Below are 24298 nucleotides of genomic sequence, written 5' to 3'. Positions count from 1 at the left end.
AAAAAAGTGCACATGGCTATCATACATGAATGAACCCTAAAGAACAAAATACATGAAACGTGACTCATCTAAACAGATGCGAGCCCGTACCACAACGACGGGGTACCCGTGCCCTCTGACCTCTGTGGATAAACGGCTCCTCATCCTCTATCTCATCCGCGTCCTCATGCGGGGCAGGCTGTGCAGGTGGCGTAACATGGATGGCTGCCGCAGACGGCCCGGCAACGGACTCTGATGCAGCAGTGTAGGCTGATGGTGGTGTACCTCCCAAAACAAAATGGTCTCCAACAGATGCCGTAGGAGGCTCGTTCAGATCAACATCTAAAGGTGCCTGTGTCCCGGAGGTCTGACCACGTCTACGGGAATGCACGTCCTCCTGCATGATGGCGGTAATCTCCTCTAGAAACTGCTGACCCCCGAAGTCCGCATCTAGCGTATCTGAGGCAAGGAAGTCTGACCACTGTGATCCCGGAATAACCCATGGGGTACCCTCCTGCTGAGGCTGGTCCTGGGTGGGTACACCAACAAAGTAATCACCAAGAGGCCCCGACCCGAGTCCAGCGTCACCAGGGTCAGCCCCGTCACCCATACCTAACCCATACCACTCACCTCCATGTCCGCCATCGTGGGTACTAACACCAGCAACTGCAACAGCCCCTGCACCATCCCCGCCCTCGGGCCCATGCTGATCGTCGTCATCGTCGTCATGGTCACAACAAGGGTGGTCCGCCACACCACACCCTCTCCGCCTCCCTCTCTGGCCTCGTCGTCTGCCTCCAGCGGGACCCGCATCGTCATCATCGTCCATAGCATGCTCAAGCCAGTTCCAGTCACGCTGGCTCTGTCGTGTCCCGACACGAGCTCTCCTCTCAACCCGCCGCCTGTCCGGCACGTCCTCAGGTCGATCCATGTCAGGAACTCGCCCAACACCCCGCTGTGAGGCCTCAACTGGAATAGGAACCGCTCTCGGATCCCCCAAGTGCATGTCCGGAGACAAGAACCTCTTTCCATGCTGAAGCCACCACTCGAGGAACTCATGCGATGGTCCAGGGTCGGCAACAACATCGAACCTCAGCACGGTCTCCGCACGGGACTCCCAATAGAGATGCCACTTCTGCAAATGGTACGGGAACCATCTATCACCGCCTCTGTCATCCTTCGACATCAGAAAGTCGATGTTCAGGGCGGGACCCGGACGGGGCTGCACCCCTCCGAACTGCGGAAGCACCCTATCTATCTGATGCCACTCTATGACGGCAAAGTAGATCAGCGACGTCACAGACCGCCACAACGCCATATGACGAGGCTCCAGTGCCTCTGGATGCACAACCTGAAGTACGTCGGGGCTGCTGTACAGCATCCAGATAAATTGCACGGAGAACCCTCCATTGTCAGGACAAGTCATGGACACAACTCATAAAGTGTGGTTAAATAATGAAACTGTTTAAGTTGCATACTCACCTCCCTGTCCTGTAACCGGTCTATCCTCAGCCTCCACATCTGCACTCTCAGACCCTTCTCGCTACCGGAAGGGTTGTAACCTGACCACCTGCATCATACATGTGTCTTATGGCTACTTAAATGTGTGTTTTGGGTGTGTAATACATTATTAATCAACATGGAGTTATGCAAATTAAATTGAAATAGAGAAGGCTGAGTAGAGTACCTCGAGGCCAACGGCCAGCTGAATGTCTCATACCCTGCAGGCCTAAACAGAGGAAATCGCCAGAAGATCCAAGACTGAAGTAGCTGAAGTGGGCCCGCTAACTTGACCACATGTCTGTTCGTCACTCGGCACATGCACCGGTACAACCATGCCAGTGCCGTAGAACCCCAGCTATAGGTACCCATCTCCTCCAGCCTAGCAACGTAGGGAAGCCATCTAATGTGAACGCGGTTGCCCGACTTGTCCGCAAACAGCTGCGTACCCAACAACATCATAATGTACGCACGGGCATATCTCCGCACAGTCTCGTCATCGGCTCCCTCGGGGCACTCACCAAAGGTCTCCTGGAACCAGCTACAGTTCACTGCGTACTTCTGAACCTGACTGGGAGGAAGAGTCACTCCAAGCAACTCCTGAAACCACACCCAGGCTGGACGGCCACCCTGGATGTATATCTGGAACTCTGATAGGCAACCACTCACGTAACGCCCGTCCACCGGCAAACCCAACTGGTATGCAATGTCCTGAAGTGTGATCGTGTACTCTCCGAACGGCATATGAAACATGTGCATCTCCGGACGCCAGCGCTCTACGAATGCACTGACTAGAGCCTCGTCTAACCGGAACCATCTATCGTTCAGCCTTGAAAGATGGTATAGTCCGGCCATCTGCAAGTACGGAACGTATCTGTCATCCAGTCGCATGCCCTGCTGCCGCCGCATGCTCCTGATGCATCGCTGAGGCTGCGCATCACAAGCACCGCTTTGTTAGAACCAGCTTCGTAACCAATGACAAACATAACCAACACGATAAATCATCAACAAAATATCATACTAAATCAATCCACATAAATATCCATGAATGACAACCACATGCAAAACAACTACCATATACCACCCCCCTAAACCACTAACATAAAACAGCTTAACTAGAACCACTAACGTAAAACAGCTTCACTAAAACCATTAACAAGAAAACAGCTAACATTAAACCACTAACAAAAACCACTAAAATAAAACAACTAACACAAACCACTAACATAAAACAACTAACACAAACCACTAAAATAAAACAACTAACACAAACCACTAACATAAAATAACTAACATAAACCGCCAACATAAAACAACTAACATAAACCGCCAACATAAAAAAACCAACATAAACCACTAAAACCAAATGCAAAACCACTTAGTCACATAAACCGCTAGCACGAACTTATTTCTGTACTAATCTCGTCGTTGATGACCCCAGCTATATGAGCAACTCCGTCCAAGCGATATAACCTTGCCGGATCGTCCCCCATCAGCAGAGTATTCCGTTCAGGTCTTCGTCGGAGAGAATCTGGGTCGTTTTCTCTGGGATTTGGTGGGGCAGGGGAAATGAATAATGGTTCGAATGAGGCTGATTTGAACTCCTTATATAGCCGAATCACGAGTAATTCGAACCAGGTCGGTTCGAATTACTAAGGAGCCAGTTCAAGGGTAATTCGAACCAGGTTGGTTCGAATTACATAGGTTGCTTTCGAGTGTGTAATTCGAACTAGCCCTGTTCGAATTACATGGGATTAGAGTTCGAACCTACATGGTTCGAATTACATGCAAACTTTTTTCAGCCTAATTCGAACCACTCTGGTTCGAATTATTAACGATTGTAGTTCGAACCACACTGGTTCGAATTACATTAAGATAGTGTTTGGCTCATTGTTGAAACGATTTTGGCTTTGGCTTATTTACGTAACTTGAATCTTGCCTTGGCTTATTAGGGTGTTTTGCCCTTATGTTTAATTTACTTAAGTGTGATTAAAAAATAATTGAATACTATATACAGTAAAAAAAAATAAATATTATTGAAGGATAAAACTAAAACTTATTTCTATGTATCGTTTTTGTCCCCAACGTTTTCGTCCTATTTAAGTTCCTAACGTTTCAAAATCATTACAATTTTGTCCCGCCGTCAATTCTGTTAACGGATCCCTAACGACAGGACAACATTGAGTCAATTTTAAAACGTTAGAAACTTAAATAGGACGATTGAAATGTTAGAGACAACTTTACGACTTACCCCAAACGTTGAGACAAAAACAATACTTTATTCTAATTAATTTTAGTATATACTTAATGCTTTTATTTATTTAATTGCTAATGTGGCTCCGCTCCCTTCAAAGGCTTAAATTTTCGTGGGTGATGATTTTTGGAATAATAATGTATATAGTAAAGAGGAAGGAAGATAAATGTTAGAAACTTAGAATATTATATTGCCATGCTCTGTGATAAGGACATATTTGTTCAATGTGATTTGTTTTCTTTAGTATAATTACGAAGTTAAATATTTAACCTCTTGAAAACTATTTCAATTCTTGGAATTATATATTCCTCATGTTTTTTCTTGATTATTTATGCTTTAACAATCAACTTAAGAAATAAATCATGCGAGTCTTACCCAATAACCTTTAATACAAGAATTGAGAGTTAAGCTTTTATATTTAAAATAAAAAATATCACATAATAACTAGCCACTTTTTTTTAAGTAGATCATCCCAAATAACAGAATAGTTCCTAAAACTCAATTTAGATTAAATATTTTATTTTATTTTATTTATATAACAAGAGGAAAAAATTAATGCGAGAGAAGAGGTGAGATGAAGAGTATATAAGTTTGATAACACAATATTTATATGAATAAATATCTATATTATAAATTAATTATTCGTATATCATATGTATTAAAATATAAAATATATAAGTAGATTAATCCAATAATTAAATGTATGCATAATATTTTTATATAAAGAAATCTATTGGCAGCGTCATTTTATAATGGCATTGCTGTTTACTTTTATGATAACTACAATAATTATTTAATTTTAATAATATTTACAAAGATTATTTAATAATATTTTAATTCAAAATAAAAACGGAAAAATTAATAAAATTTCGAAAAATATAATTTTAATTTTAATCCTTTTAAGAATATAAAAAATAATTTTAAAAAAAATCTTGCTAAAATTAAACAAAGATGGTAACCATGATATTTGTGATGTTTAGGTTTAGGCCTTACGTATCCAACGCAGCACTGACAGCTAAGGTTGACAAGTCACCCACTCTCTCTGTGATCCCACGTGTCACGTGCCCCTCTTTCACTATCATCCATCACCTTTCACCTTTCACCACTATTTACTATTCTCACTCTCTTTTCAGCTTTTCTTACTTCTATTTTTTGTCTACTCTAGACTCTGCCACTCCAGGTAGTAGCTACACTTGCGGGCCGTTTGGTTCGAGGAAAATAGGGAGAAAAGAAAACAAAAAGAAAGAAAATGAGTGAAAAATGAAATTTTCTATTGTTTGGATAATCCAAAAAAATTAAGAAAAGAAGGAAAATATAGTATAGAATTTATCTAAAAATTTTCTCTCCAACAATGAAATGAAAATGGACAAAGAAAAATAAATAATAGTTTAATTATAAATTTGTTCTTTATTTAATATAAATTATAATTTTATATAATATAGATAAAGATATTAATGTAATTTTATTTAATATAATTTTTTTTTTACTTTTTTTTTCATCTAAAAAAAAATTTTTTTTTATTTTCTTTTCATTCATTTTCTCTTCATCCAAATAACACATACAAAAATTTATTTTTTCTCTCATTTTTTTCTCTTATTTTCTTTTTTTCCATTTTCTTTCCTTCTATTTTCTATTTTACATCCAAACAATGCCTTGGATTCTTATTTTAAAATGTTAATTTATTATTTAACTAACGTGTTATTAAATCTTTGTTATTTTTTTTCACTCTATAGTTTTTTTTTTTTTTTATGAATAGGGCCAGATACCCGACCCGAAAGCAACCCGCATCCAGAATAGCACCCCTCCCATTAACTCTCCACCCTAAACCTAAAAGAACCACCAAGAACCCTATGGTTATGGTTGAATATTTACTTATTTATCTTTTAAATTCAAATGCCTTGCTATTCATTCTCAAGCTATTGTTATTGTATACAATTCCCTTCAAGATTTTTAGTATTTTTTTTTTTAGTTGTCCACGATAAGTTGCTACATGCACAAGAAAGATTCAAATTCTCACTACTTGTTTAAGTAGACAAGTTGGATAAGTTTTTAGTATTCTATTGAATACAAGTTTGTTTTTTTAGTCGATAGATTAGATAACCCCAAATTTTAGACATTATCCATTCACACACACCATATTTATACACACAATACAGATTCTATCACACCCATCTACATCTGGGAATCGAATCTTGGATGTGGCTATACGAGTCTAACAAATAGGCCATCAGTACAAAGCCTCTGCCAATATTGGATACAAGTTTTAGTTGGGATATTGTATATAATATTGGGCTGAAACTGAAAATCATAAAGAACTCAAAATCAAAAGTCCAATGGGTTTTATTGTTATGACCCAAGAAAGAAAGCACAATAGGTTTGATATTGGCGCACCCTAAGACCCAAAGAAGAAGGATAAGTATAACGTTGACGCCACCAAACCCACATGTAAGTAACTCGTTAGCATCAGACCAATTAAAAAAAAAAAAAAAAAAGAAGAAAAGGGTAACAAGTTAGAAATTCTTATAAGAATTCAATTGTAATGTTAGTTATAACTACGCTATTATATAAAAGTTTTTCTTTTCAAAAAACTTTGTATATTTTTTAAAAGATTTTTGTGTTGGTTATAACAACTTCATGTGTTAGTTTTATAAAATCTATAAGTTTCTCTTTTATTAAAAAAAAGAAACGATAATAACTTTTTGGAGTTGTAGATTGGAAAAAAAAATTGTTAACCCAATATTGACTTATGAATGAAAGTAGGGTTTAACTGTGTTTAATTTAACATAAATTTGTTGTTTGAGCATGATGGATTTCACTGAAAATACATAATGGTGATGTTTGAACTCTAAGTATTTATTCACCAAAAAATTGTATACATCAAAATAGTTAAGATGATTATAATTCATAACAAACATCATAATCATATTATATTGTCTTAGTAGACACACCACATAGGTAATTAAGGATCCAAAAGTTAACAGAACAATTCAAAACAAAAATTTCATAGAATTGTTCACTTAAACCAAAAAAACATAATAGGCCTAACTAAAATGATCCTGATCACACAACCAGTTTACACAGCCCTGTTCTCAAAAAGTAAAGTTGCAACTACATACAAAATATATTTCCTAGTTAAAGATGTTATTCTTTCTTTCTTGGACGCTTAAAGTCTGGGGTAGGCACGAATGTCATGAAGGTTTGCATCTTCTTTGCAGTTGCGGAAGTTGTTCCTTTTAATATCTCAGCAGGTGACTTGGCGGAGGCATTCAATCTTGCCTTGCTTTTGATGACATACAATTTGGGTGGCCTGCCTCTCTTTGCACCTTGCATAGGCCAGTTTCAGAACCATTATTTTTCAAGTAAATAAATGCAATTGGTCCAGAAGATAAAGCAATAAGTAAATAACCTGAAGGTCTTGAACAGGCGGTTGGGTATCTTGCATTGGTGGGGTTCTTTCTGGTTGGCTGACTTCCACATCAGGTTGTGGCTGGACTGGTAGAGGAGGGAGAGAATGCGATTGAACTTTGTTGTTGGTGTTTGTTTCATCTGTAAGGGGAGCAGGCTCTTTAACAAGGGCAAGCTGAAGTTGCATTTGCCTAGCTTGTTCCTCGGTGTCCTCTTTTTTCTTCTTTGCACAACTTCTCTTGTTGTGTCCAACTTCACCACAATACATGCACCTGATTGGGTTGTACTTCCTCTTCATCTTGTTGCTTGACCTAACTGGCTGTTCTCCCTTGTCTTTTCTCCTCTTCTTGGTAGGCCTGCCGGGTTTTGGCTTAATTGGGGGTGGGACAGGGGCAGGTGACGATGTTTTCTCCCACAAATCTTGTCCTTTCACCGGGTTAACATTGAAACAGTATGTCCTTTTATACGCCTCCATTGTCAACTATTCATGGCAATACTCCTCAGTCCTCTTATCATTTTTATCCTGAATGGCTGAAATTGCATGCATACATGGCATCCCTGTGGTCAGTGATGCGTGAGCATCTTTCCTATCTTTTCCTAGTGAATTTGCATCTAATTTATTGAGTTTAATTAAGAATTAATTATATTTTAGCCATTATGGATGCTATTTTGAGTTTCGTACAATTTTATTTATTTTAGGTAGCATTTGGATGGATTTGATGAAGTTTCTACAGAGAAAGAGAAGAAACCAAGGAGATGGCAGCGAGGAGTGACGTGCACGCGTGACTGACGCGTGCGCGTGATTTGGAAGTATCCATGGCGACGCGTGCGCGTGACTGACACGTATGCGTGATTTGAAGATTTGCTCAGCGACGCGTGCGCGTGACTGACGCGTACGCGTGACTCGCGAAAAAGACCATCGACGCATACGCGTGACTGACGCGTACGCGTGACATGCGCCACGAACAGAAAAATGCTGGGGGCGATTTCTGGCTGTTTTAACCTAGTTTTCAGCTCAGAAAACACAGATTAGAAGCTGCAGAATGGACAAATCAAGTGGTCCCCACCCATCAGCTGAAGACTTGTTAATTAATTCGAATTTTAAATTCAAATTTTAATTCTAGGGAAAGATATTATTTCAATTTTAGAAATTTGATTTTAAATTTTATTAGGATTAGTTATAAAAGGGAGAAGAAACCTCTCTTTTGGGAGAGGTCCTGGGGAGGATCCCATCCTATTCCAAATTTACATTCCGTAACATTCTACCATGAGCAACTAATCCTCCATTGTTAAGGTTAGGAGCTCTGTCTATTTGTATGGATTGATTTTATTTCTTTTTCTATTTTAATTTATGTATGAATTTATATTTAAGAATTGTTTTCGCTCTTTCTTTTATGAATTTGGGTGGAACGGAAGTATGACCCTCTTTCTATTTGAGTTCTTGTAAAACTTGGAAAAGCTCTTTACTTGAACAACAGCTTGAAAACATATTCTCCTAAATTTTAATTATCTTGATTTAACGGGATACGTGACATATAATCCTTTTATTTTTGGGTAATTAGAGTTTTTGTGGCATATAAACTGGAATTTGATCATGCAGCTTCTAATTGGAATTAATTGACCAAGGAATTGATAGTTAATGAATTTTAGATGAGACTAGGAAGGTCTAAGGAATTAGGGTCTAGTCACATATAGTTTGCCATAAATTAATCCTACATGATTAAAATAATTAGTAAAAAAAGTTAATCTGGAAAAATAGATAACTCTGAAACCTTAACTGCTTTCTCAATATTTTATTCCCAACTTATTTATCTGCATATCTTTAATATTCTAAATTTACTGTTAATGCTTTTGAACTTCCAAACACTATTTTCTGTTTGTCTAACTAAGCCTATCAAACACTATTGTTGCTTAATCCATCAATCCTCGTGGGATCGACCCTTACTCACGTAAGGTATTACTTGGTACGATCCGGTGCACTTGCCGGTTAGTTTGTGGGTTATAAATTCCGCACCAAGTTTTTGGCGCCGTTGCCGGGGATTGACTGTGATTAACAACTATTGGTTGTTTGATTGTTTAGATTAAGCGTTTTAATTTTAATAATATATAAAAAAATTTGTTTTATTATTTTTCGAAAAATTTTTTTTCTTGTTTCTCGTTAGCAACCCTCTCTCCTGTTACGTTTTCTTTCATTTTTTTATTATTTAATAAAAAAAATTCAAAAAAATAAAAAAATAAAATAAAAATAAAAATATTTTAAACCATTATTTTTTTCTCTTAATTTCTGAAATTAAGTTTGATGTTTCCTAATTAGCTTTATTTTACTCTTTCTTATTTTAATTTTTAGAACTTTGTTCTTTCTTCTTTACTTTCCTGTTTACCACATGGTGCATTTAATCCTTGTTGGTGTTTTGTGCTAAGGAAAAATAATGGAGAGAGATCATATGGGTTACTACTCACACCCGAGTAGTGATTCATATCATTATGAATGGGGGAACTACCCAAATTTTGGTTGGCAAGGTCAAAACCAAAGAAACTTCAGTGCTCCATGTTCCAACTATCAAGAGCCACCACCTCCCTATTCATATCAAAAACTACCATCTCCTTATACATACCAAGAACTATCATTTTTCTACCCATATCAAAAGCCACCATCTACCTATTCTTACCAAAAGCCATCCTCTTTTTACTCTTATCAAGAACCATCACCTCCTCCTTATTCATCTCAAATACCATTAGATCTTGAGCTTCTCATGAAAGAATTCTTACATGATATAAAGGCAAGTGTCAAAAATATAGAGAAGCATGTGCAGTCAATTATCAAGTCACAGGAAGAGGAGCAAGCAAATTCCTTCCCGAGAGATATAATGCAAGATTCTATAGAAGAAAGTGAGGAAATCAATCAAAGGAGTTCATACTCCAGTGAACTAGAGAACTTTTCATCCTCACATATGGAAGAAGAGGAAGATGCAAAAGCAAAGGAAGAAGATGCACCCACAAAGGAAGAAAATGCACAACCTCCCATGTCCTTGGTAAGCAATGAAGAAGAAATTGAAGAAAGCTACCAAGGAGAAAAGGTTGAAATTGAGGAAGCTTACAAAGAGGTGGTAGAATTCAAAGAAGAACACAAGGGATTGGAGCTTGCAAAACCTCTCCCAAGGTCATTACCATCCAATACAACATTCAAGAGGGTAAAATTCCTATCCTTAATCTTTGCATTCCCACTTGAATATGGGCTACTGGAGACGAATGGTCAGCTTAGAGCTCTTTGTGGCATTAAGAGTGAGAGGAAGATGGTTAGTGGTAAGAGCTGTCAAGCAAGGATCAATATGGTTGCATGCTCCAAATTGAAGTACAAGGATTGGTGTAGAGCTCAATTGAATGGGTCTAGAAGGTTGTTTGGATGTCTCTGTGGGAATTCAGATTGCTTGCCACCCGGTGGAAACAATGGTGATCCACAAGGAGACGGGTATAAAAGCAAGGTTTGGGACCCTGGAATTCATTCCCACAATCAACACTCATGGGGCCTTGTCACTTGCTTCAACCTCCTCGAAGGAGTTATGCGCCTAGTTTGGGATCCCGGTAGCCATTGGAATTACAAACATTGGTGGAGATTCCTGGATCAGTACAAGCACAAGCCACCATGACAAGAAGCTTACACATGTCCAACTTAAGGACTTTAACTAAAAGTGCTTGGTGGGAGACAACCCACCGTGGTATGATCGTTCCTTTTCATTCTTAGTTATTTTTCATAGTACTAGTTTTCTTTCTTATTCATTTTTATTGAGTTCTTACTAATTTTCTGATCATGCAACTATTTTAGAACAGGAACCGGATTTTTCAAAAAAAAAAATAAAAAAGGGCACACGACGCGAAAGCGTCGCTAACGCGTCCACGTCATATGGGTGTGCGTGAAAAAAAAAGTGAACAGAGAGTTGCACAGGAGTGGCGCAGAAAGTGTGCCTGGCGCACAAATTGGCTCACGCGTGCGTGTCCATGACGCGTGCGCGTCATTTGCGATTTTGGCACTCCACGCGTACGCGTCAAGCACGCGCACGCGTGGATGAGTGAAATCGGCGTAATAGGTGTTTGGCCAGAGAGTTATGCTGGTGTGGGGCCGGAACTATGCTAGGTGCCCAAGCCCCACCACGCGTACGCGTCCCTGACGCGTTCGCGTCACTTTCCCATCCTGGCCATCCACGCGTACGCGTCCCTGACGCGTTCGCGTCACTTGAAATTCATGCGATCCACGCGTACGCATGCCTTACGCGTATGCGTCGCATGCGACGCCCAATTGAACCACCTCAGCGCCTGATTTCAAAACATCCACCTCCAAAATCCTAATTCTCTCTTTGTTCTTTTATCTTTTTCTTGTTCTTTCATCATAATATTTGTTTCTTTTTGTTTTCAGTTCTTCTTTGCTTGAGGACAAGCAAACCTTTAAGTTTGGTGTTGACGCTTCACTTATAGGTTTTCTATCTATTCTTATGGCACCAAATGGAGGCAAATCATCTTCACGGAGGAGCACAACCTGAAGAATAAAACGTCCGCTAGGATAACTAAGGTGGTTGAGTTCCTTTCATTTTTATTCCTCCCCTCTTTTTCTATATTATGTTCCGGTTTGCTATTTTTGCTTTGTCTGTTGCATGATCCTTTATTAGTAGATTCATAGGTTCTAGTTTAATTTTTTGTTAAGCGCTTTAATTCTGAAAGATGTCTCATGTATTTCCCACTGAGCTTGAAATCAAAAAGAAAGAAGAACAGATGTAGTGCATGAGAATTTGAGTTTAATTTTTAGAGTAGTCTCATATAGTGGTATTTTCTATGATTCTGAATGCATGCTTGAACAGTGCATATTTTTTATAGTGAAGCTTATGAATGTTAAAATTGTTGGCTCCTGAAAGAATGATGAAAAAAGAGAAATGTTATTGATAATCTGAAAAATCATAAAATTTATTCTTGAAGTAAGAAAAAGCAGTGAAAAACACAAAGCTTGCGGAAAAAAAAAGAGGCGAAAAAAAAAGAAGAGAAAAAGCAAGCAGAAAAAGCCAATAACCCTTTAAACTAAAAGGCAAGGGTAAAAAGGATCCAAGGCTTTGAGCATTAATGGATAGGAGGGCCCAAAGGAATAAAATCCTGGCCTAAGCGGCTAAATCAAGCTGTCCCTAATCATGTGCTTGTGGCGTGAATGTGTCAAGTAAAAAGCTTGAGACTGAGCGGTTAAAGTCGTGATCCAAAGCAAAAAGAGTGTGCTTAAGAACTCTGGGCACCTCTAACTGGGGACTCTAACAAAGCTGAGTCACAATCTGAAAAGGTTCACCCAATTATGTGTCTGTGGCATTTACGTATCTGGTGGTAATACTGGAAAATAAAATGCTTAGGGTCACATCCAAGACTCATAAAGTAGCTGTGTTCAAGAATCAACATACTGAACTAGGAGAGTCAATAACACTATCTGAATTCTGAGTTCGTATGGATGCCAATCATTCTGAACTTCAAAGGATAAAAGTGAGATGCCAAAACTATTCAGGATTGCAGTTGTAAACCCCACTATCAGAAGAGACATGAGCTTAATCGAACTCTCATTCCCATGCAAATTCACATCCTAAGCTTATATTAGTTTTGGTTGCTTGAGGACAAACAACAATTTAAGTTTGGTGTTGGCTGACGCTTCGTTTATAGGTTTTCTGTCTATTCTTATGGCACCAAATGGAGGCAAATCATCTTCACGGAGGAGCACAACCTGAAGAATAAAACGTCCGCTAGGATAACTAAGGTGGTTGAGTTCCTTTCATTTTTATTCCTCCCCTCTTTTTCTATATTATATTCTGATTTTTTGCTATTTTTGCTTTGTCTGTTGCATGATCCTTTTTTAGTAGATTCATAGGTTCTAGTTTAATTTTTTGTTAAGTGCTTTAATTCTGAAAGATTTCTCATGTATTGTCCACTGAGCTTGAAATCAAAAAGAAAGAAGAACAGATGTAGTGCATGAGAATTTGAGTTTAATTTTTAGAGTAGTCTCATGTGGTGGTATTTTCTGTGATTCTGAATGCATGCTTGAACAGTGCATATTTTTGATAGTGAAGCTTATGAATGTTAAAATTGTTGGCTCCTGAAAGAATGATGAAAAAAGAAAAATGTTATTGATAATCTGAAAAATCATAAAATTTATTCTTGAAGCAAGAAAAAGCAGTGAAAAACACAAAGCTTGTGGGAAAAAAAAGAGGCGAAAAAAAAGAAGAGAAAAAGCAAGCAGAAAAAGCCAATAACGCTTTATACTAAAAGGTAAGGGTAAAAAGGATCCAAGGCTTTGAGCATTAATGGATAGGAGGGCCCAAAGGAATAAAATCCTGGCCTAAGTGGCTAAATCAAGCTGTCCCTAATCATGTGCTTGTGGCGTGAAGGTGTCAAGTAAAAAGCTTGAGACTGAGCGGTTAAAGTCGTGATCCAAAGCAAAAAGAGTGTGCTTAAGAACTCTGGGCACCTCTAACTGGGGACTCTAGCAAAGCTGAGTCACAATCTGAAAAGGTTCACCCAGTTATGTGTCTGTGGTATTTATGTATCCGGTGGTAATACTGGAAAACAAAATGCTTAGGGTCACAGCCAAGACTCATAAAGTAGATGTGTTCAAGAATCAACATACTGAACTAGGAGAGTCAATAACACTATCTGAATTCTGAGTTCCTATAGATGCCAATCATTCTGAACTTCAAAGGATAAAAGTGAGATGTCAAAATTATTCAGGATTGCAGTTGTAAACCCCACTATCAGAAGAGACATGAGCTTAATCGAACTCTCATTCCCATGCAAATTCACATCCTAAGCTTATATTAGTTTTGGTTGCTTGAGGACAAACAATAGTTTAAGTTTGGTGTTGTAATGCGTGAGCATCTTTCCTATCTTTTTCCTAGTGAATTTGCATCTAATTTGTTGAGTTTAATTAAGAATTAATTATATTTTAGCCACTATGGATGCTATTTTGAGTTTCGTGCAATTTTATTTATTTAGGTAGCATTCGGATGGATTTGATGAAGTTTCTGCAGAGAAAGAGAAGAAACCAAGGAGATGGCAGCAACGAGCGACACGCACGCGTGACTGATGCGTGCGCGTGATTTGGAAGTATCCATGGCGACGCGTGCGCGTGACTGACGCATACGCGTGATTTGAAGATTTGCTTAGCGACACGTGCGCGTGACTGACGCGTACGCGCGACATGCGCCACGTGCAGAAAAATGCTGGGGGCAATTTCTGGGCTGTTTTGACCAGTTTCCAGCCCAGAAAACACAGATTAAAAGCTGCAGAATGGACAAATCAAGTGGTCCCCACCCATCAGCTGAAGACTTGTTAATTAATTCGAATTTTAAATTCAAATTTTAATTCTAGGGAAAGATATTATTTCAATTTTAGAAATTTTATTTTAAATTTTATTAGGATTAGTTATAAAAGGGAGAAGAAACCTCTCTTTTGGGAGAGGTCCTCGGGAGGATCTCATCCTATTCCAAATTTACATCCTGTAACATTCTACCATGAGCAACTAATCCTCCATTGTTAAGGTTAGGAGCTTTGTCCATTTGTATGGATTGATTTTATTATTTTTTCTATTTTAATTTATGTATGGATTTATATTTAAGAATTATTTTCGCTCTTTATTTTATGAATTTGGGTGGAATGGAAATATGACCCTCTTTCTATTTGAGTTCTTGTAAAACTTGGAAAAGCTCTTTACTTGAACAACAACTTGAAAATATATTCTCCTAAATTTTAATTATCTGGATTTAACGAAATACGTGACATATAATCCTTTTATTTTTGGGTAATTAGAGTTTTTGTGGCATATAAACTGGAATTTGATCATGCAGCTTCTAATTGGAATTAATTGACCAAGGAATTGGCAGTTAATGAATTTTAGATGAGACTAGGAAGGTCTAAGGAATTAGGGTCTAGTCACATATAGTTTGTCATAAATTAAGGGAAAGTCTAGGGGGCCAACAGATACATTAAAATCTGGCCAGCACTTAGCCAGCAAAAGAAAAATGAGTGATTCTCTACCATTAGATGAAATTTCACACCATTAAATACACTATTGATGGCTAATTGATGGCTACAACTTACAAAATCTGCTGGCCCCATAGCACTCCTCATAAATTAATCCTACATGATTAAAATAGTTAGTAAGAAAAATTAATCCGGAAAAATAGATAACTCTGAAACCTTAACTGCTTTCTCAATATTTTATTCCCAACTTATTTATCTGCCTATCTTTAATATTCTAAATTTACTGTTAATGCTTTTGAACTTCCAAACACTATTTTTTGTTTGTCTAACTAAGCCTATCAAACACTATTGTTACTTAATCCATCAATACTCGTGGGATCGACCCTTACTCACGTAAGGTATTACTTGGTACGACCCGGTGCACTTGCCGGTTAGTTTGTGGGTTATAAATTCCGCACCAGCCAGCACATACAAATGTAATAAAAAAATTAAAAACAACTCTGACTAAGTGAGGCTAAGGGAAGAAATAAAAGGGTTTGGTTGATTTACCTGTGACATCCACAATTGCATAGGCAAGGACAAAGATGTGATTATTGGTATCCTGGGCACACGCAGTCAATATTTGCCTACCGTGTAGGGTCTTAAAAAAAGCCCCATCCAATCCAATCATCGGTCTACACCCAACCTTAAAACCTTTTTTACACGCATCAAGACACACATAAAATCTCTTAAATTGAGGAGGAACCTCTGGCATCGGGATTACACCAACTTGAACTGTAGACCTGGGATTACTTGTCAGCAATTCATTAGCATAGTCCCAGACTAACTCATACTAAGCAATTTCATCCCCCTCTACCACTTTCCTAGCAGCTTTCAATGCTCTAGTGATGTAGATGCTATTCAGATTTACATTACACTTCCTGACAAACCACTCATACACTTCACGATGTCTCATAGTAGGGTGCTTCCTAAGTTTTGGAACAAGTTTGCTCAGTGTGCACTGTTGGGTGGCTGTTCTATTTTTTCACCTTCTAAGATAGATATGGTTTTCAACTAGGGTTTTAATATGCCAGGACCCGTCTTGCTTACTACGTGCACAGTATACTACCCAAGGACAACCCCTAACCTTACACACAACCCTAACCTGAACCTCGTCATTCTTTGTAAATAATATGTTTCTACCCAACTGGATTGTGTAGTCCCTAGTTGCTTGCATAAAATGTTCCTTTGATTTGAATATCATACTAACCTCAAATTTGAGGTCCCCGAACTTTGCCTTGTCATTATACTGAGGATAGACGGTTGGTGATTCCTCATCAGAGTCCAATTCCTGACCTGAGTCCTCTGAGTGCCATGAGTTGAGATCCGAGTCACCATCATCAACATCATTATCTTCTAGGTCTGCCAAATCAAAACCACAATGTAATTAGTCATTTTACCAAAACGAAATCACCAGCACATATCAATTGAGTTAGTCAAGTACCTGAATCATAGTCCATCCTCATCCTCAAAAGCTTTATAGCTCGAATTGTCAGTCTCTATTTCTTTTTCTGCTAATCTGATTTTAGCAGGCTTGTGCTTCTCTTTGACCTCACTTTTTTTGTTCACCCTTGTAGAGTTCACACCATCATCACTGTCACTACTATATTCATCATCTCCTACTACCTTTGGAGGTTTGTAAAGGCTATCCTCAGCACTCTCATAGGAGTCATAAGAGTCACTGTCTTCTTCAACCTCTAATGTCTTCACATGCCTTCCAGCTCTTGTGGTGGTAGTGACCTTGGTCTTTTCTTTGGTCTGAGGTGGAGTAGGGGTAGGCTTGGTAGGCTGACTATAGGGTTTTTTGGGCTGTGATAGAGTCTCAACAGGGTGATGTGACTTTTTGGTGGGCTGAAATGATGGTCTAGTGAGTTTAGATGATGGTCTAGTGGACTTAGATGATGGTCTAGTGGGCTTAGTGGGCTCCTTAGTGGGCTGAAGGGGTTGCTTAGTGGGCTGGGTAGGCAATTTAGTGGACTGAGAAGGCAATTTTGAGGGCTGAGAGGATAATCTGCTACTATCAGCTGAGGCCTTCGTGGATTCAGAGCATGCTTTTGGGTGGGATGGTAACTTGGTGGGTTGAGAGTGATGTTTCCACCAACATTCCCTAGCCTCAGCATATCCCAGTTCCTTATAGTAACCCTTCACAAAGAACACATCAAGTGTGTCACCTTCAACTCCCATTAACACCTCTGTGTGATCCGGCTCATAGTATAGATTTTCACCTTTATCCTTTTTAAACTTCCCACCATGGTGAAATACAAACGTCATAGGAAGACCTTCCATCTACAAAAGCAAAAATCAAATAAATTTAGTCAACAACAAAATATGAAACAACTTCAGCCTAACAACTGCATGTAAACCCCTAATAGCAACCGCTTACAGAACATGTTCTTCCTAATCCGAACCCTAGTCTTACTAAATGGTTCTTAAAACTACGTCAACATAAACCAATGCACACCAACATTGCAAAATCAACAAAAACTGTCAAAAAAAATTAAAAAATCTTACCCTATGGCAGTTACTGTTCCTTCCTCCAACGGCGTAAATTCTCCGCGAACTCCTCCAACTTTCCAATGTTGTAGCGCCAACTCCTCCACAAGTGTCGATACACACAGAAATCATCAAGTACACAACGAGGTTCTAATCAAAGGCAGGTGTCTCAGGGCAGAGAGTCCCAGAGTAGAGTGAAGACGATAGGTTTTGGAGCGAAAGTTGAAGAGGGTTGTTATGAGAGGAGGTGATAGGAAGAACGTTTGAATATCCCACTCTAGACCATAAACGACGTCGTTCCATTGATTTGGGGGTGGAGGATTGACACTACGTCATTTTGGTCTATGCCACGCTGGCACTTAACGTTCTAGCTTAGCAAACGTTAGACACCTCAGCAACTGAGATGACGGAAGGACGAACTCGATCAACGTGAGTAACTTTCGGAGACGCTTTTGATTAATTTTATCTTTCAAGGACGAAAATGGAGAAGGGGTATCTTTCTGGGACAATTTTGACTATTAACTCTATTTTTAACTTAAAGTTTCCGTATCTGTATATATGTGCGGACTACTGAACTCGATCAATTTTGACTATTAACTTGAAGTTAGATGTGGCGGTAGTCCGCACACATATACAGATGCATGAACTTTAAGTTAAAAATAGGAAAATGAAGAACTGAAAATTGTTTATTGAAGAAAACTTGGAGAGGCTTACAAAGGATCTCAAAGCCACTCTCTCTAACTTCTCTCTCTATTCTTTTGTTTTTAAAAATTCTGCCTCAAAATGTTACTAAGGTTTTCTTTTAAAGACCTAGATTTAACTATTTCTACAGTACATGTTAACATAACTGGTACTATTTTTACAATACAAGTTGATACGTTTTTATCTTCATGAATTTACATATAGTTACCTAAAATTACATATAATTATCTAATCCTCTCCTAAATTGATGCCAAAGCAATCATCTTCGTTTTGATTATAGTCACTTGAATATTCTGCCAAATAATGAGGGTCTTGTTTATCTTCTTTTTCTTCTTCGATCATCTGCATGATCTGCTGGAGGTGTTTTGCTAGTGATATTTTGGATTGGGCTCCTGCTAGAGCTGCTGTAGTTTGGACTTTTTGATTGAGAAATACTAACTTTTCTTAGTCAAATGGCTTGACAAACTTAGGGTGTTTGTTGAACCATTTTTTGACTATGTCTGGATGAGTCATGGTTGCATCGAATTGAGACCACAATTTAACATAGACATTCCTTTGAAGCATCGAAAGTATCTTTGGTGCTCCTGCTTGCCGTATCTATATTGCCATGAGAACACCCATGCCAGTGCAAATGTAGAGAAGAATTTGAGATCTGCAGGGACACGTATTTTCTGTTGATCAAACTTTTTGGTGACAACTTTAAACCCTTCGTCGGCAGGTGGGGGTAGAATATCTGGTAATGGGCCAAAATAGTCCCACCACTGAGTAAACCAATTTAAAAAGTGGTAGTTGGTATTTCTTTTGAAGTAGATGAGCCAAAAATGTCTATTTTGGAACCAAATTGCTCTTGTCTAAGCGTCCACATACTCCCAATAAGAATATCCTATCGGTCAAAAAGTTGGAAAATTTTTTTGATATTATTTGGATTTTTTTCAATTGGATAGGGTAAGTACTTTTAATATCAGAATTGTTGAATGAGTTGTGTTGGTGGAGTCTTTGGGATCTTTGTAGTATTTTACCAAGATTGAATCTGAATCCACTAGTATAAATTTATAAAATTGTCTAGTTTTATTTGTGGTTGTTGGTCTAAACTAAAATCCTTGGAAAAAAGCCTTAGAGATTACCTTAAAAGGTGATTTTTCCAAGAATTCTGCTTCCATCAAAATAACAGATAAAAAATTATTTTGAAATGTATGTGAATTGTGGTTTTAATTGGGTATTTGGGGGCTGAGTTTGCTCAATCGATTAGGGTAATTTGGTTTGGATAATTGCTTTTCCTTTTAGATCATTGCAAACGGTTTTTTTACTTGCGACTTGGGTTAAAAGTTTTGCCAGATCTATTTCGTCATCATTTGAGCTGTCATATATACCCGCCTAAGAAGAGAGCTCGAGGAAGGAGACGCCACCTTGCTGCCAGCTCCGTCGAAGACCAGCCTACCGCCGCTGTCGAGTCAAACCCAAGAGAGAGAGAGAGTGTGTGCGACGATGAGAGAGGAGGAGCCGTCACCAAATGCGTCGCCGCAGCTGGAGGAGCTTCGCTCTTCGCCGTCGCCGAGGAGGGGAAAGAGGAGCTGCTCCCGTCGCGCCAGTCACCGTCGTGCTTCCTGGTTGCCGATGAGGGAGCCGCGAGAACCGTTGCCGTCGCGGAGGAGGGGGACGCGCGAGAGGGAGCCGTCAGTGTGGTCGCCGTCGCCGCTGTTGAGTAAATCTTCGATCATCATTTAATCATTTATTTTGAATATTACAATAAATCTGTGCTTTTAATTGTTATTACTCTTTTCCAATTGATTTTAGAAAATCGAAGTTTTGTGGATTTGACAAGGAAGGGAACCGATGGAAGGAGAGAACCGCAGGTACCGTCAAGTTCCCGAAGAACAAGGTTACTAGCAAGGTTTGGCTTCTCATCTGAACAAAATTCATTTGTGCTTCTTTGTTTATGTTGCTTATTCTCCGATTCTTCAGTTCGTAAGTAGTTAGAGAAGTTTAATGATAATTGTTTGAGCCTCATATAATAATGTCGAACGTGGTTCTTTTGCTGTCATTATAGTAGTTAAATCTAAAGGGGTTAATTGGTTCATTTGTGCAGCTAAGTTTTGTTCCTTTTTTTTTTTGTTTATGCAGAACAAGATCATTGCTGAGTGTGGTTCTTTAGCTATAAGCACTCCAAATCATTGAAAAAGGTAATTCATGGATTGCATATTTTTTTCATTTGAAAATCATACTAGAACAATTTAATCTGATATGAGAAGCTGTTAATGCTCCAGCTTGATTTATATTTATAAGAAATTATGAACTGATTGATTGAATAGCTTATCTGCTTTTGCTTTGCTGCTGCTACCTAACTCTGTGTTCCAATCTTAGCCTCAGGTGCCTTCTTCCCGTATTTGCAGAACTTCTCTCAAGAGCGACAAAAGCTTGAGGAGTATCGCATGAACCAGAAATCCACTGATTCAATGGTACCTATATATATGTAACTCTCTTATTAATGCTTTTACTTTCTTTAATTTTCTCCAGCACCGCTTGGTTCATCTGCATTTGACCTAATGAGCTCTTTTATTTGCATGAACTAATTGAAATCTCAAAATTGAGTTGCTTGATTCATAGTACTAAGTTTGATGAGAAGAAAATTGAGTTGATACTTATTTCATTTTTGTCATTTTATTTATTTAACACCATGTTTTTATTTGATTATTATTATTCATAGTACAAGGTTTCCATTGGAGCAGCTTGTAATCTTTCTTGGCCTGCTGACCATCTCGTGATCCAAATCCTAGATGATTCTACGTCCCGTGGTTAAAGTGCATATATTTTAATTGTGCAGTGAGGGATTAAGAAGTGGAATTAATTAATTTGTTTTGTTTGTGTTGATTTGTAGCAAATGGTGGAAATGGAATGTCAGAGATGGGCGAGCAAAGGGATAAACATAACGTACCAAATAAGAGAGAACAGAACGGGGTACAAAGTGGGTGCACTCAAAGAAGGTCTAAAACGTAGCTACGTGAAGCACTGTGAGTACGTGGCATCTTCGATGCTGATTTCAGGCCTGAGCCTGATTTCCTCCGTAGAGTGGTTCCTTTCTTGATTGGCAACCCTGACATCGCTCTTGTTCAAGCTCGTTGGAGATTTGGTAATTATTTATTTTATCCACCATCACCTAACCCCACTCCCTAACTATAATTAAATTACACTACTGCTACTACATCTATAACTTAATTATTATCAAATCCAGCTGTTGGTGACAACTAATCACTGCTTATCATTACGTGTTATTTATTTATTTATTTATTTTAGTTTAAATAAGAGCAACTCAGTTGTCAATTGTTTCAAAAACATTATTGTTCTTTTGGAATTTTTTTATTATAGTTATTAGTTTTTTTAGTTAGAAGATATCACTTTTTAATCAACTTAGTCTTAGAGAAATGCACCCTTAATCTCTTGGACTGCTTTTTCTGGACAATTGTTGGAAGCTTTTCTTGAGCTATTTTGCAGTATTATTAAATAATTATCATATTATACTTCCACAATGGTAAATAACCTTCATTCAAAATACAAAATTCAAATTGTGTTTCTGGTTTTATTTGTCAACTGCTGCTGAAGTTGTTAGTTCATTCCTTCTAAAATATGATCTACCAGATGTTAGAGTGGGTGATGAACTTGTAGTTGATGGAGGAATGGTTAGGTTTGAGGTGATTGAGGAATCTTGTTAGTAATATCAGTGTGTATCTGCATATTTTAATATCAAACATGTGCGGGATTTATTCTGTCTATGTAATTGAATATTACAGTTGTTCAACTAAAAGAGAGAGTGATTTTATTTATGGGTGTATAAAATTAATGCAAAGCTTGGACAGAAACAAGGATTTTTAGACTGTCTCTGTTAGAATAGGATATCGCATTTTTGTGAAGTTACACCAAGTAGGTAGAAGATTGTTTATGTCTGCGTGCACGTGCAATGTGCTCTCATTGCCTCATCCACTGTTTAGTTTTTGACTTTCATACAATGTGGAATGTGCTAAACTCGGCCTTATCAATGCAGCGATATTTCTGTCATTGCAAAGATAGAAAGTACGGAATCGCTGAAGAACTTGGAGGAGATCATTCAAGCAACATCTCGTCTTAATGCAAACTATGAAAAAGAGACGTACAAAAGGTATAATGTAAAAGATTGTTTGGGAGTTGGAAAGACTGCAAACTTTGATGAGCTGATGGCTATTGCGGCTACGGAAGGTGGCGAAAATGGAGACTTTGATGAGCTGATGAGCTGATGGCTGCTGCGGCTACCAAAGGTGGCGAAAATGGAGACGTAGAAGAAAACAATGCATGAGGGTTATGGAAATTACTCGTGAATTGGGTGACGACATTTTGTACTATTTAAAGAGTTTCATTTTTGTCGTTAGTTGGTAGAGGACAAGCATAGAATTCATTATATATAATGTGACTTGCAATTTTAAACTCTTTAATTCATTCTGTTCTTTTATCCATATAGAGTGTCCTAGTGTTTTCTTTTTCAGTGGGACTAATATATGGAGATGATGCATTTGGTCATTTGATTATTTATATGCTTTTGTGAAGTTATTGTTTAATTTGTCTTGTAATAAAAATTGCATATTATATTTATAGGTTTGGTAATAAAAAATGACTAAAAATTTATATTGTGCAGCGATGAAGATAAAGTCAGAAAATGGGAATTTTTTTTTTAATTTGACAAGACCATTTTCACGCTTTTAAAGCGTGGCCGTATCTCTCGTTATCGCCACATTTTTAAAGCGTGACTATATCTCACAATGGCTACGCTTTTAAGTGTGGCAATATATAAAAAGTATGGCAAAAGAAGCATGGCGATAAATCACAAAAAAGGTGGCGATAGAACAACCGCCACGCTAGCAGATGTGACCCTTTTAAAAGCTAAAAGTGTGGCAATAGACGTATTTTTTTGTAGTGGGTGTTACACCATAGGCTACAAAATCATACTTTTCTTCTCTTATCATTATGGTTACATTAGTGTACCACTTTTGATTTACTAATAGGGTTAGTATATTTATGTAATTTTCTGGACTCATGTTAATATAATTTTCTGGAATTATTATATTACTAGTTCCTTCTATATTACTAGTACGCTTTTTTTATAGTTTTTGGATTTTTATTAGATTTTCTCCTTTAATTTTTAGCAATTTATAATTTACATTAATATTTTGTTGTTTTAATTTTGAAATTTCTCTTTTTAAAATTTTTATTTCTTCTCTTAGGGAGTTAAGGGAGACCTCTTCTTGTGAGTTTTTAAACCAGTTATAAATTTCTTTTATTTTTGTCACTTTTATTTCATCCTTACTTTTTTCTTCTTTCTTAATAGTTCTGTTAGCTGATTTATAAATTCGTCTCTTAGAGGTGTATCTTCTCTCTTAGAGGTGTATCTTCTAATTTGTCAGTTATATTTATTAAGGTATAAGTTTGTTCTTTTGTTAGAACATTTACAGTTTTTTTTTCATAATTTTACAATTACATAATCCTATTCCTAAACATTGATTCTACTCATCTTTTTTGCTGTTTTCTTCTGAGGTTTCTTCTTCTGATGACATAAGGTCTAATTGTTGTATAAAGTAATTTTTAAATTCAGAAAAGTTTTCATAAAGTGATTCTTCTTCGAATTCTGAATTGATTAATAAAGCTGCCAAAGCTAGTTTAATTTCTTTATTTTCTATTTTATTTATCTTTTATTCCGTTATTCATTTATTAGCATAAATACCCTATTTTTTACATTTCCAACATGTTACTTGTTTTTTCTTATTAAAGGACTTGGATTTTTCTTTAGGATTTTTATGAAATTTTTTATAATATTTTTTTTCTCATAATAAGGAGGTTTTTTTGTATTATATTTATTTTGTCTTTTATAAATTTTTTTTTTAATTTTGTTTTGGCTATTGGGTATCTTTT

General features: G+C 37.6%; 1 protein-coding gene across 15 annotated transcripts; it reads left to right on the top strand.

The window, feature by feature from the left end:
- The first annotated feature begins 19170 nt into the window (after positions 1-19170).
- On the top strand, positions 19171-22912 carry LOC112784271 (uncharacterized). 15 transcript variants are annotated; one of them, XM_072229353.1, is made up of 7 exons: positions 19171-19312; positions 19694-20069; positions 20162-20258; positions 20489-20547; positions 20729-20823; positions 21243-21494; positions 22404-22912. In XM_072229353.1, the coding sequence occupies exons 2-4, from the start codon at positions 19853-19855 to the stop codon at positions 20517-20519; spliced, it is 345 nt and encodes a 114-aa protein (XP_072085454.1). In that variant the 5' UTR covers positions 19171-19312; positions 19694-19852; the 3' UTR covers positions 20520-20547; positions 20729-20823; positions 21243-21494; positions 22404-22912. The 15 variants fall into 15 exon arrangements, with proteins under 15 accessions (XP_072085454.1, XP_072085458.1, XP_072085456.1 ...); XM_072229357.1 differs by having other exon boundaries at positions 19174-19312; positions 20729-20837; XM_072229355.1 differs by having other exon boundaries at positions 19174-19312; positions 20729-20837; positions 21072-21494.
- Positions 22913-24298: the final 1386 nt, after the last annotated feature.

Source organism: Arachis hypogaea, chromosome 20 (assembly GCF_003086295.3).
Source record: "Arachis hypogaea cultivar Tifrunner chromosome 20, arahy.Tifrunner.gnm2.J5K5, whole genome shotgun sequence".
In the NCBI taxonomy this organism is placed as follows: domain Eukaryota; kingdom Viridiplantae; phylum Streptophyta; class Magnoliopsida; order Fabales; family Fabaceae; genus Arachis; species Arachis hypogaea.
This window is presented reverse-complemented; position numbering and strand designations above follow the sequence as displayed.

Coding starts and splice junctions, on each gene's coding strand:
- LOC112784271 (XM_072229350.1), top strand. CDS start 19,853: ATGAGAGAGGAGGAGCCGTCACCAAATGCGTCGCCGCAGCTGGAGGAG. Junction 20,065..20,161: donor GTGTGGTCGCCGTCGCCGCT/GTTGAGTAAATC, acceptor AATTGATTTTAG/AAAATCGAAGTTTTGTGGAT. Junction 20,259..20,488: donor AGAACAAGGTTACTAGCAAG/GTTTGGCTTCTC, acceptor TTGTTTATGCAG/AACAAGATCATTGCTGAGTG.